This window comes from Bombina bombina, chromosome 4 (assembly GCF_027579735.1).
Source record: "Bombina bombina isolate aBomBom1 chromosome 4, aBomBom1.pri, whole genome shotgun sequence".
NCBI lineage: Eukaryota > Metazoa > Chordata > Amphibia > Anura > Bombinatoridae > Bombina > Bombina bombina.
The window spans coordinates 98636190-98650009 of NC_069502.1; the positions used below are offsets into that span (position 1 = coordinate 98636190).

Sequence of the window (13820 nt, forward strand, 5' to 3'; positions counted from 1 at the left end):
ACATTAAGGGAAAAACAATTTTAGAGTATACTGTCCCTTTATTTCTTACAGGAAGAATATTTTATCACATGAACATCTCTATGTAAAAAAGGATAATGTTTTAACTAAGGAAATTCCACAAGATCACAGTAAAACAAAGTGTACTGCTGATGATGATTGGCTCTTTTTTCCCACAATGTCAATGATAGTAAAAGTGTAGCACTTACTCTGGTGAGCTGATTAAATTTTCATTTGAAATATCTTTCTTTTTTACACAGCGATGACCATGTGATATTTTCTAGTAAACTTTTCACAGATATGCTGCATCACTTTCAAGTGATTTAGCATATGGTACAATATCCCCTGAAAGAGACACTTAAGTCAAAACTTTTGTGATTCAGAAAGAGCATGCAGTTTTAAGACACTTTCAAATTTACTTTCATTATCAAATTTTGCATACACACTTTCTGGGGAACAAGATCCTACTGACCATGTGCACAAGTTCACAGGGTATACGTATACTAGTCTGTGATTGGTTGAGGTCTGTCACATGATACAGGGTGCCGGAAAATATGAGAAAAAGTAAATCTGCCAGACAAAAATCTGCTGCTTATTTAAAATTCAGAGTTGGTGTTATTGCATTGTTTTATTATTATTCACTTGTTAATTTTGCAATTGTACAGTATTTAGTGGTCCTTTAAGGCAAGAATATCTGAGGTCACTGGCTTTCTTGTCATAATGATCTATTAATATGTAAAATGCTGGTTATAACACTGAAGCTAAGTGTTTGTTAATTGTCTTTTAATTATTTACTTGTTCAATGTGTTAATTGTCTTTCCGTCTAATAATCTTTCTTTCTATACAATTGTTTAATTATCTCTTCATAAATATTTGTATTATATCTAAATAAGTGTGTGAAATTAAATACTTATCCTATCTTGCATTCCAAAAAGAATACATAGCTTTTGTCCCATTGCAGTGATAAAGTGAGAACAATTCACTAAAGCTCTCTGGTACTTTGAGTTCCCTCAAATCCTTTTATTTTGGGAAATTTTAATTTGAGAGCTGTTTATCTTGCTATGTGTTGTTCTGGATGGGAAGTCAAGATATCTTCTTTACAATATAATACAGCTGAGTTTTTGATCACCAAGCCCATAAAGATAGGTAGATAGATAGATAGATAGATAGATAGATATATGATAGATAATATATAGATATATGATAGATAGATAATAGATAGATAATAGATAGATAATAGATAGATAGATAGATAGATAGACAGACAGATAGATAGATAGATGGTTTATAAAGGATAGACAGACAGACAGACAGACAGGCAGACAGACAGGCAGATAGATAGATAGATAGATAGATAGATAGATATATGATAGATAGATAAATAGATAGATAGATAGATAGATAATAGATAGATAGACATATAGATAGATAGATAGATAGATAGTTTATAAAGGATGGGCAGGCAGACAGACAGATAGATAGATAGATAGATAGATAGATAGATAACTGATCGATAGAAAGTTAGATAGATGATAGATAGATAGATAGATAGATAAATAGTGGGCTATTGATTCATTATTTATTAATATATATATATTTTTTTAGAAAAATCTGCTTTCAATTCCACGTTGGAATTAGTATTTATTTATAAACAACTGTTTACTGTATGTTCTCTATGTTTACATCTAAATATATGTAAAAATACATTATTGCCTTAAAGGGACAGTCTACACCAGAATTTGTATTGCTTAAAAAGATAGATAATCCCTTTATTCCCCATTCCCCAGTTTTGCATAACAAACATAGTTATATTAATACATTTACCTCTGTCATTACCTTGTATCTAAGCCTCTGCAGACTGACCCCTTATCTCAGTGCTTTTGACAGATAAGCAGTTTAGCCAATCAGTGCAGACTCCTAAATAACTCCAAAATACCTCAACAGCCCACAGGAAAGGTTCTGTCAGTTTAAAACAATGAACTATTGGTTTGTTTTACACAAAATACACCCCAAATAGTGTGCCTGTATTGTCTCATAAATTGCACCCATTGGAGCCATGTATCATATTGCAGGTGGACAAGATTCCTAGGCAGGGACTCTGACCCCCACAATCGAGGAGAGCAAGGCAGCATCCACTATCGGAATTTAAAATTGCTTAAGCAATTGCTTGTGCAGTTGCTCCCCCTATTCTCATCCAACCAATAGCACAAAAGCAGGGCTTTTCACTCATCCCAGAAATGAATGTGTTAAGTAGTCTGCAACTACTGAGGTCGCTAAGAGGTTAGGAAACAGTGAGCTTGCACTGCAAGCGCTCCCAAACTGAATCTGCAGCTTGATAAATGCAGCTCTTTGACTTTAGATTGACACCTTATCAATTTTATGTTTTTTTATTAGAGCTCTTGTAAAATATTTCATCAATAATTGTTCTATGGAATGAATAAGCTAACACTGATCAGCAGCTGGTTCTACATTATTGTTGTAATATGTTTGCACCTTAAAGGGAAACTAAACTCAAAATTACACGTTCATGATTCTGATGGAACATGCAATTAAACAAAAATTTTAAAAAATCCAATTTACTTCTGGTATTAAATTGAGCACACTCTTTCTCTATGCACACTTTTTGAGGCATCAGCTACTTTTGATATATGCAAGAGTTCCTAAGGTATACATATATGGGTCTGATTTTCTGATGGCTGTCACATGATACAGGGAGACAGGGAAATGGAAGGATTTTGGAATATTTGAAATACAGAGTAAATGTTATTACGTTGTGTTTTTATAATGCATTTGTTGATTATTCAATTTTACTGTATTAAATGGTCTTTTAACTCTCCAATCTGTAATAACAGAGTGAAGTATCTTCATACTTTTTCATAAGAAGAGAAAAATTTCAAGAGTGGCAAATGGGAATTGCTGTTTAGGCCATCATTTTGGCAGCGTTCTCACTTTGATAAATCAAGAAAATCTTGGAACAAGGGCTGAAGAATGTTTGTAGCTGCAGCACTAACATGTCTACTTTACATATAAATGATTGTTTCATCAATATGGGGTCATATTTGGGCTTATATATGTTACTGGATTGAGAAAACTATTACAATATAGAAAAAAAATGTTCATTTGAAGTTTGTTTATATAGACATGTATTTTTATATTTTTATTTTTATTAAAATATCTTACCTTCTAAACAAACACAAAAGTCCAGCCTATGGGGTGTATGGGTGCGTGCATGTGTGTGTGCGTATGTGTGTGTGTGTGTGCGTCTGTGTGTGCATGTGTGTGTGCATGCGTATGTGTGTGCATGTGCGTGTGAGAGCCTGTGTGTGCATGCATGCGGGCATGCGTGCGTGCATATGTGTGTGTGTGTGTGTGTGCATGCACGTGTGTGTTTGCATATGTGTATATGTGTGTGCATGTGCGTGTGTGTTAGTGTGCATCTGTGTGTTCATGTGTGTGTGCATGCGTATGTGTGAGTGTGTGCGTCTGTGTGTGCATGCATGCGTGCATATGTGTGTGTGTGTGTGCGTGCACGTGTGTGTGTGGGTATGTGTGTGCGTATGTGTGTGCATATGTGTGTGCATATGTGTGTGCATGCGTATGTGTTAGTGTGTGCATGCATGCGTGCATGTGTGTGTGTGCATGCACGTGTGTGTGTGGGTATGTGTGTGCGTGTGTGCATATGTGTGTGCATGTGCGTGCGTGAGAGTGTGCGTCTGTGTATGCATGTGTGTGTGCATGTGCGTGTGTGAGTGTTTGGAGTGTTTACATTTAGAACAGTTTTTAAACATTCTCTCCTTTCATGATATTTTTTTACTCTGTCACTAAAGTGCTTTATACTGTTGTATAGCTAAATGCAGACACAACATTTGTTCTCTTCAATACATTACACCAATATTTACCTGTCAGAAGTATAGCATTATGATATTGGAAGTATTGTTGTATGTTTATACATTATATTTATTATAAGTTTATTTTCATTCTGTAAATCATGATCTTCTGTTATCCATTAAACCTTGGATGTTTAAAAAATAAAATGTGTCCATCATAACTAAAAATAAATATTTAAGTGTATTTTCCATTAAGCAACACTGCGCCAGATTTATCATTGAAAACAGTTCCACTGAAAGCAATTTTAATTTATTTACACTTTGATAATTCTGCAATTGTTATGTCCCAGTTTTGTTGCCAGAGGGTAATTAAATACATTGATCAGATATTTCTGTCTGCAAAACTGGGATAAGAGGGATTTAGAACCTCCTACCCGATTTGCATAGTAAGAGAAAATCAGAGGCATTTCTTACAATAATTTTATGTTACAAATATATTGAGTGATTCACATGTATTTACAGATATATAAAAAAAAATATACATTAAAATAAATCCATGACATTAACAAATAGCCCCATTTCTTAATGGACAAGGTTCGCTACTGTGAACTTGTTTACCTGGCCTTGCTGCAAGCTTATGCAATGCCACCCTCTGTTTGCACACAACCAATCACCCAAAAGCAGGTGCTGTCAATCATCTGAACGATTTCACTCTGCAATATTTTAGGAGTAGAGTTTAAGTAACAGTGGTCTTAAGACTACTACTTCACTATCATTGCAGGCTCATTTACAAGAGCCTTAAAATGATGGTAAAAAAAACTTGGATTTATCATCACTAAAAATAAACATTAGTTTCTGTGATTGTTTCCTAAAAAACCCGCTGTTAAACTCACCCTATCTGTAAGGCAAGTATATTGCTAACACAGCGCCTCCGGTCGCTTTCTCCAGTGAGGTGATATTTTCATCTCTAGACCAATAACTGTGCTAGGATGTCAGTTGACACGCATGGCTATTAGTCTACAGGTGAAATTGTCACCTCATTGAAGAAAGCGATGTGCCATGGGTGGCTGAAGAGGCTGATTCAGCAATCTACTTTCCATACAGATAGGGTGAGCTTAACATTGTTTTTTACAAAACAATGACAGAAACTAATGTTTATTTTAGTAATGGTAAATCCTAGTGTTTGTTATACATTTGGGTTTACCATCATTTTAAAGGGACACTGAACCCAAATGTTTTTCTTTCGAGATTCAGATAGAGCATGCAAATTTAAGGAACTTTCTAATTACTCCATTTATCATTTTTTCTTTGTTCTCTTTCCATATTTATTTGAAAAAGAAGGCATCTAAGCTTTTTTTGGTTTAGAACTATGGACAGCACTTTTTTATTGGTTGATGAATTTATCCACCAATCAGCAAGGACAACTTTGGTTGTTCACCAAAAATGGGCGGGTATCTAAACTTACATTCTTGCATTTCAAATAAAGATACCAAGAGAATGAAGAAAATTGGATAATAGGAGTAAATTAGAAAGTTGCTTAAAATTCCATGCTCTGTCTGAATCATGAAAGAAAACATTTGAGTTCAGTGTCCCTTTAAGCACTGGGAAGCTGCTTTTGCAGTTAGTTTGATAAATGGTGCCCATAATAAAGCTTTAGAATGATGTTTATAGTTTTAACATTTTTTCTATCTTTCTAAAAAAAGTACCCTTCATACGCTCAAGTGTTTTTTTTTAGTGTTCTGTAATATGTTTACGAGTGCCCTAATTACGATTTTCTCTATGTCTTACCAATTATTTGAGCCGCAACCTGGTTTCATCTAGCTAATATTTGCCCAGTTTTGTATTTTATAGTGAATCTTAATTGTACAGCAGTGTATTTCATATTCACTGAGAAACACTTGAGTATATGCTAGTAGGCCAAATATACAGGCATCCAAAACTAATGTATGTTTGAGGGGCAGCATGGATAAAAAAAAAATGTATCTCAAAACCATAATTTTTTTCAAAAGGACTTTTTTTGTAAATGCAAAACATATTGCAAACATATTTCTAAGAGGGTTTATTCACAAACCTCAGACATTATTCTGACTTGATACTGATTTTTCTAAGGTTGAGTGAAATAACTGACATGGATGGAGATCTTCTTATCAGCTATTCTCAAAGAGCATGTCCTTTGTAATGTAACTTCAACCAAATTACCCAAATTAATCAAATTATCCAGCCCAATTTGGTTCAGTTTAGTTTTGTAGTTTTAACCTTGCTTTACACATGCTTTCTGTATAAGAAATTACTCCTGAACCCACCACCAGTCAAAATTAGACTTCTCATGATTCAGATAGAGCTTGACATTTTAAACAACTTTTCAATTTACTATCTATTTACAAAATTGGCCAAGTCTTTTTACATTTACCCTTTTTGAGTCATCAGCTCCTACTGAGCATGTGCAAGAATTCACAGACTATACATATATGCATTTGTGATTGGCTGATGACTGTCACATGATACAGGAGGAGTGGAAATAGGCATAACTTTGAAATTTGTCAGTCAAAAATCTACTACTCATTTGAAGTTCAGACTAAGTGATATTGCATTTTCTTTTTATTGTTAATTTGTTGATTATGCAAATCTACTGTGTTTACTGTATTTATTGGTCCTTTAAAGTGAACGAAAATACAAGCAGCAGATTCTGTTTCCTTAAAGTACCATTAAATACAGTACAATAGTGTTATCAACAAGTGCATAATAAAAGACAACACAATAGCACATTTAAATGAGCAATCATGTGACGGCCATCAGCCAATCACAGACTTATATACATATACACAGTGAATTTCTGCACATGCTCAGTAGTAGCTGGTGCCTCATATAGTGTACATATAAAAAGATGATGTACAATTGATAATGCAGGTAAATTGGAAAGTCTCTTAAAATCGCATGCTCTATATGAGTCATCAAAGCTTAATTTTGACTTTAGTGTCCCTTAAATGGACCTAACCCACAGTAATGTAATTACTGTTCCACACTACCATAACCTCAAAGTGAAATGTATTTACTGTTCATGGTACTCTAGGACAGGGTGATAAACAGTTTTTTGAGGATGTGTGCCATATTGGTGATTGTTTTCTGAAAAGAAGAAAAATTCTTGCATGCTCACAGAACCTTAAAGAACGTTAAAGAAAATGTAAGTTATTATAATACAATATACAGTATATCAGCAATTAAAGCTTACTGTTTATATATAATATGAATGCTAAGAAGCATACATTATTACACAATAATTCAACTCACAAATTTAGAGCATTTGTGCCATAGAAAGGTCCTTGGTAGATTTCCTACCCAGGGACCTTTAAAACATGGGTCATTATTGATCAAAATAATATTTAAATATATTAATTGGAAGGAAAAAACGAATATATATTTATTAAAAAATATAGATTTGGTTAAAGGGACATTTTTTTTTTACCTTTCATTATTCAAAAAGCGCATGAAATTAGAAAAAAAGTTCCAATTTACTTCAGTTGATATCCTTTGTTGAAAGATCAGCAATGCTCTACTAGGAGCTAACTAAACAAATCAGGTAAATCAATGACAAGAAGCATAAATGTGCAGTCCCCAGTCAGCAGCTAGCTCCCAGTTATGCATTGTTGCTGTATGCTTTGGAACAAAAGATACAAATAGAACAAAGCAAATTAGATAATAGAATATATTAGAAGGTAATGGAATATATTATCTAGGTGTATATCAAGAAAGACTTCATGTCCCTAAATAATTTTAATTAAAAAAAATTATATAAAAAATATGAGCAACAGTTACATTTGTTAAAATATCTTTGAATGAAAAGAAATGTTAAGAAAAAGCTGTTTAGAGTGAATCTAACAGGAAGTGAGTGAAATAATTGTTTGCAACATAGTCCTGTGACTCTCTAGCACACTGGTTGATAAGGATAATGCCAACTGAAAAATCACAAAAACATCTATTAAAAATAATAATAATAATAATTGTTCAATGTTTAACATTCTCCTTTAAATGGGGAGCACAGTTTTGAGTATTGTGTCCTTTTAATGTTATTCAATTCAGCTGTTACTTAATTATTATATTGTAAAATAAAGCACTTTTCATGATTTTTCAATACAGTGTAATGATACGCTTTATTTACTCCTTTAGTAAAAGTTATGTAGCAGTTGTGTTTATTACTCAGTTTTAAATTTTAAAAGTAGAATGTTGTGGCCATGTTAAGTATAAGAAAAAAAAAACAATGACTTAAGTCTACATGTACAATAAAATAAAATTTTAGAAGTATCATCAAGTAAGTGCATTTAATGTCAACCCCTTACTATATATACATATACACCCATGTATGCACATACAAAGGTGTCTATTCATAAAAAAAATTACTTTCTAACTTTATTTTATATGGTCCAGCCAATATCCAAATATTACAATTTACAATACAATTAAAAAAAAAAAAAAAAAAAAAAAAAAAAAAAAAGAAAACCAGCAAACTTCTGGGCTTATTGGGAACTGACCAAACCAACTTTTCTGATGACTTGCATTTACTTGCTTCTGATTGGATGAAAAGCATTTGCTAGGTTTCAAGTGACTTTAAGATGGGGCTTTATTAATTTAAAAATCAGTTGAACCCGACTTTTAAATTACCTAGTTATTTGAATTTAATAATTACTTATAACTCCCTCTTGATGTCCAGATTTTTCCCTTATAAAATGTTTACACCTATATGTGTTCACTGTCAACGCAAATAAAGGTTGTTCTAGTTATAGACTTGCCTTCATTTGCAAACCAGAAGCATTAAGTCATAGATTTCAAAAGTCCATCTCAATTAGGTGATTTGAGGATTGCTGGCTTGCTCTAATTATACTAGACTGACATGCCAGTAGAGAATAGTAAACTTAAAGGGACAGTATACACCAATTTTCAAATAACTGCATGTAATAGAAACTACTATAAAGAATAATATGCACAGATACTGATATAAAAATCCAGTATAAAACAATTTAAAAACTTACTTAGAAGCTCCTAGTTTAGTTCTGTTAAAAAGGTAGATGGAACACCCACTGCAAGCAGGAAGAAGCAGCCCCCCCCCCCTCCCCCTTCCTCTGAATATGAAAAGACTCTTTACACAAACAGGAGCAAGCTGGAGTAGGTATACATCAGTATTCTACTAAAACGTTGGGGCTTGGTTAGGAGTCTGAAAATCAGTGCAATGTTATTTAAAAATAAGCAAAACTATCCAATTTAAAAAAAAAAAAAACTGAATGGGCTATATAAATGGATCATCTACAAAACATGTATGCAACAAAAAATCTATTGTATAATGTCCCTTTAAGATTTCTCTCCAATCCAGTTATTTTACCCAACTTAAAAAAAAAAGGTTTATATCTGATCAATTCAAAGTTGTAAATTTGTGAATAGGCCGCAAGATATTATATCCAAATATTCCTGATACTAAGTTCATAAGTAAGCAAATAAATAATTAAACATGGTATATCAATTAGGCACATAAAAAAAACAACAATAAAAAACTCACAGTTCTTGGATATGTATATATGTATGTGTGTTCATTTTAGTGGTGAGCATATCTTTTTTGCAAGGTTAAATGCAGTTCTGATACTGTTTTAAAATAGTATTGGAAATAAAAATAATCTTTTGCCTAAAGATTGAAAAGAAACATATTTCACAGTTTCTTCATTATCCATTGGACTAAATCATATTTGATTTGTAGTCTGCATAGTATACTGGTTGAATTAAGAAGAATTGATTGCATATTTTTTTTTCTCGTTAGACATTTTCCATTTTATGATTTGCTAGGAAAATATTTCATAATGTTCCTCTGCAGTATATAACAGTATCACATAAAAAAACGGAATCTGAACATACAACAAAAACACAACATTTTTATTAATGTAAATCAGATCAGCACTGGACAAGAATCGGTTCTATCCATTAACTATAATAATTTGTCTAAGGAACAGAAAAAGTAAAGAGACTACCTAAAGTCAAGCATTTTTTCACCCATTCACAGATATACAAACTCACAGATAAATAAACCCAATTACTTACTCGCCATATATACAAATTCCTGTTAAATTAAGCATAAATAAATATATACAAACTGAACATGATTTCCCACCTGTTTTATTCTTTCTAAATACTAATCGGACCTCTTTAAATTCACTGGTGGATTGTCTAAAATGATTGTGACAGTACCACAATGGTAGATAGACTTGTTAGCTGTTATGTTTGTTTTTGTGTGAATGTTTGTTGGCACATAGAAGAAACAAAACACATCATATTGGGAAGCACATGAATATGGAAAGCATTTTTATCCCTTGCATTTAGGTTTTTTTTTTGTTTGTTTTTTAAGCTGAGGTTCATGTGCTGAAAAAGACCTTTTATGTCATGCTAGTCCACCTATTCAGCAAGGATTTCCTTATCAACTAGCATTTCCAGATAGTTTTAATATAATTGTTAACTGCTTTTACATAGCATTTCTTGTAATCATTATCATAAATATTCTTTCAATATGAACAATTGAAAAAATGCTTCCTGTGTCCCCTTAGAATTAGCAATCCTATAGAGGATTTAAAAAATAAAAATCTGATTTGTTTTTTTTTTTCATTTTCAAATAAATGGGAAGGTTTTAGTTTCATTACATGTGTATTACCAAAGTAAGATAAGCCTCTAATATTTTTCTAGAAAATAATAAAATTGACTTAAGATGCAGCTTAAGAATTTGCCAATGTTTTTCTTTCATTATATAAGTTTGACATGAAATGTATGGAACATCTTTAAACATAAAGTACAATGTATTTTTTAAACAAAATAAAGCAACAACAAAAAATCTCAAGTATAATGAACTGTGAAATACATAGAAAACAATATGGCTCCAATTATTTATAAATGAAACCTTAAATTGTTTGACAGTTTACTTTACACATCACATTGTCTGAATTCATATTACCTAATTTGTTTAATTAATTTTATAGTGAACCATATGCAGCACTGTACATATTACAGTTCAAAATAAGGATTGAAAATGAGTGGAGATTTATCATTACTGCTAATTGATGCTTATTGCATATTTATGTAATAATATTTCTACTAAAACATAAAGTTGGGCAATTTCCAAACATAAGTAGATGGTAATTAAAAGTATAGGAACATAATATATCCTTATAATAACATAGAATTTGGAAGAAATGATTTTATTTAATTTCTTCTCAATAATTCTTTGGATCTAGGATAATTTAATAATTTATTATTAAAGTAACACAAGGCAATTTAATATACAGTAGAAATCTGAAGAACTTTAAATTAAAAAAAGTGGTAAATTGTCTTAAAAATGCTTTTGTGGTCTAAATTGCTTTATTCTCGGTTTTGAATAAATCAAAATTGTGTATATAGAATGGTCTTTAAGATAAACAAATATCTGCTTTTTAGATAAGAGAATTCATGTCATTAAAGGGGAATATTAATATACTGATATAATTGTTTGGATGTTTCATTGGACTTCAATTATGAGAGAGAAAGTTATTTTTATAAATATTATTTTGACTTTTATTAATTCACCAGAATATGCCCATTCATGATAATATTCTTTTTTCCTTTTATTTTTATTTAAAAAAAATTGCATTTTTTATGGCAATGGTAAAAAAATGTATATTCAATAGTGACATACTGAAGTTGCTATTTATCTGATGATATGTCATGAATTCAGAGAATACACAGAGCTACTAGATTAGATCTCCAAAAAACTGGAAAATCAAAATTAGAACTCTGTTGTTTTTACCAGAAGTGACATTTGTAAATAAATTTAGTACCCTTTAAGGTATCAGTTCAATATCTATGATTAAAGAAAATGGAAAATATTATTTTCCAGGTGTTGTTTTTGTATGTCTTCATAGCATTCACACATAATTTTGTTATCTTCTTCTATTTCCATCCCTCAGATTGTATTATTTTTGTGTGTATATATATATATATATATATATATATATATATATATATATATATATATATATATATATATATACATACATACATACACACACACTGAAAAATATAAAAAGTATTGTACTGCATTTCACTTCTGAATGAAACTGGGGGAAAAAACTCTTGCAAGTAGAACAAAAAAAAAAAAACATTTTATACAGGAGAGGAGATGAATATTTTACCAAGAAAAATATGCTTGGTAAGATATTTGATTTACTGTCAAACCACATATATTACATCAAATACATGTTCTTGAGTTTAAGCAAGTATTAAAAGAATTGGATATGGAAAACTCCAGTGATTAAGGGGTTACAAATACACATGTCCTTTTGTCACTTTCCTTGTCCAATGCACAAAGTTTATCAGAATTTCCTGACAATTTAACAAGGTTTTGATGGATTCAAAAATATTATCTTCTTGATTTGTATTATCCTTTTTTAAATCTGAAGAAAAAACATTTAATAGTGGATGTGCGTCTCAGAAACCAAGGAAATAAGAAAGTTCATCCAATAATTCTCCAATAAATTAATAGTATATGTTGGGTTGGGTTCTATATATGATTTTTCTTGTTGTTAAAAATGAATACTCAGCTTGCAGGTGTTATGTCCACTCCACTGACATTGAGCTTGAGTTGTCCCATTGTGTGCTTGCATCCTCAAATGGTGTGTTTACAAGAAGGCTCAATCTGATATAGATATATCTTTATATATGTATTTTTTTCTCCAAATCAAGTTCAATATTTTTTAAAGCTAAAATGAAAGATGTCAAAGTGTATGTTGCTTTCATTTTCTGTGTTTCTCATCCTTGTCTCCATTTTTACTACCCGGTCCTTCTCCAGATGTGTGTCTGTTAGAACTGTTGTTATTCAAAAACATTTTGTCCATCCCTTTGAGGGCTTCAGTAAGGTAGTTTTGAAGAGCTGTGAGAGCAGCACAGATGGCTGGAGACCCAAAGCCATGGGTGATTAGACTGAAGTGAGTCAAGCAACTCTGTATTCCAGGTTCCAATATTGGGCTTGGCCTACTGTTACCTATAGGTGTTCTGTCTTGTGCCAATAGATCTGTGAACTCTTTGCAGAGTTGCCTAAAAGAGGGAAGAAAATTATAGAGTGTTAGGTCTAGAAAATATACTGCATTCAAATTTTAAAATATTTATATTGTTTATAAATAATTCCTGGCAACCATCAAATTGTACTCTTTTACAATTATATATATATTACTTTAAGATCTACCCTAAAAGCTGCCACCTTCCCTAATCATTTGTGTAAAAAAATGTTTGTTGGAGAAAGTAAAATAAGGTGAGTTAAAAAAGGTCACAATATCAGGCAAAAGTAACATTATTCTCATAAATCTGACATTTAAAAAATGTAATCAATTTACACTGACTTTGAAATGACCTAACTTTAACCCACCTGTCAGTTATCCTTCATTAAATGTATTCTGACTGGTTGTAAATAATTTGCTCACTTCTATATTATTTTAAAAAATTAAACATACAGTATGTAGTAGCCAAGAAACAGAACACTCCAACAAAACTTGTCAATAAAAAAATCAACCATAATATAATAAAAATAGAATAATTTTACAGTTTTAAATAAATTATGTAAATGTTTAAAATAAATAAAATTACATTAAATATTACATTAAATATTACATTTAATTCTACATTTAATTCTAAACATTTAATGTATACCATACATATCTGTTAAAAAGTATTATTAATAAATTATTATTATTATTATTACTATATTTGATTTAATTTTATTTTGAACACACCAGTATTGCATTTTTAATTAAATAACTATATTTAATTATTAGAATGCATCTATTTGGGTGTATATTTTATTTATTTTTTTATTATTTGTGTTTAATTGGTTTTCTATGTCCTAATTGTCCAAATAGCATTTGACATCTGTATTTGGCATAATATATATATATATATATATATATATATATATATATATATATACACGTTTGTAAATATACA

General features: G+C 31.1%; 1 protein-coding gene across 4 annotated transcripts in view; it reads right to left on the bottom strand.

Annotated features, from left to right (window-relative positions):
- Positions 1 to 9716: 9716 nt before the first annotated feature.
- The window catches only part of TFAP2B (transcription factor AP-2 beta), a 26308-nt gene continuing 22204 nt past the window's right edge, over positions 9717 to 13820 (bottom strand). For all 4 annotated transcript variants that reach the window (XM_053709558.1, XM_053709559.1, XM_053709560.1 and 1 more), the window contains exon 7: positions 9717 to 12917. In XM_053709558.1, coding sequence (XP_053565533.1) covers positions 12617 to 12917 — 301 coding nt within the window. In that variant the 3' untranslated portion in view covers positions 9717 to 12616. The remainder of the gene's footprint in view (positions 12918 to 13820) is intronic.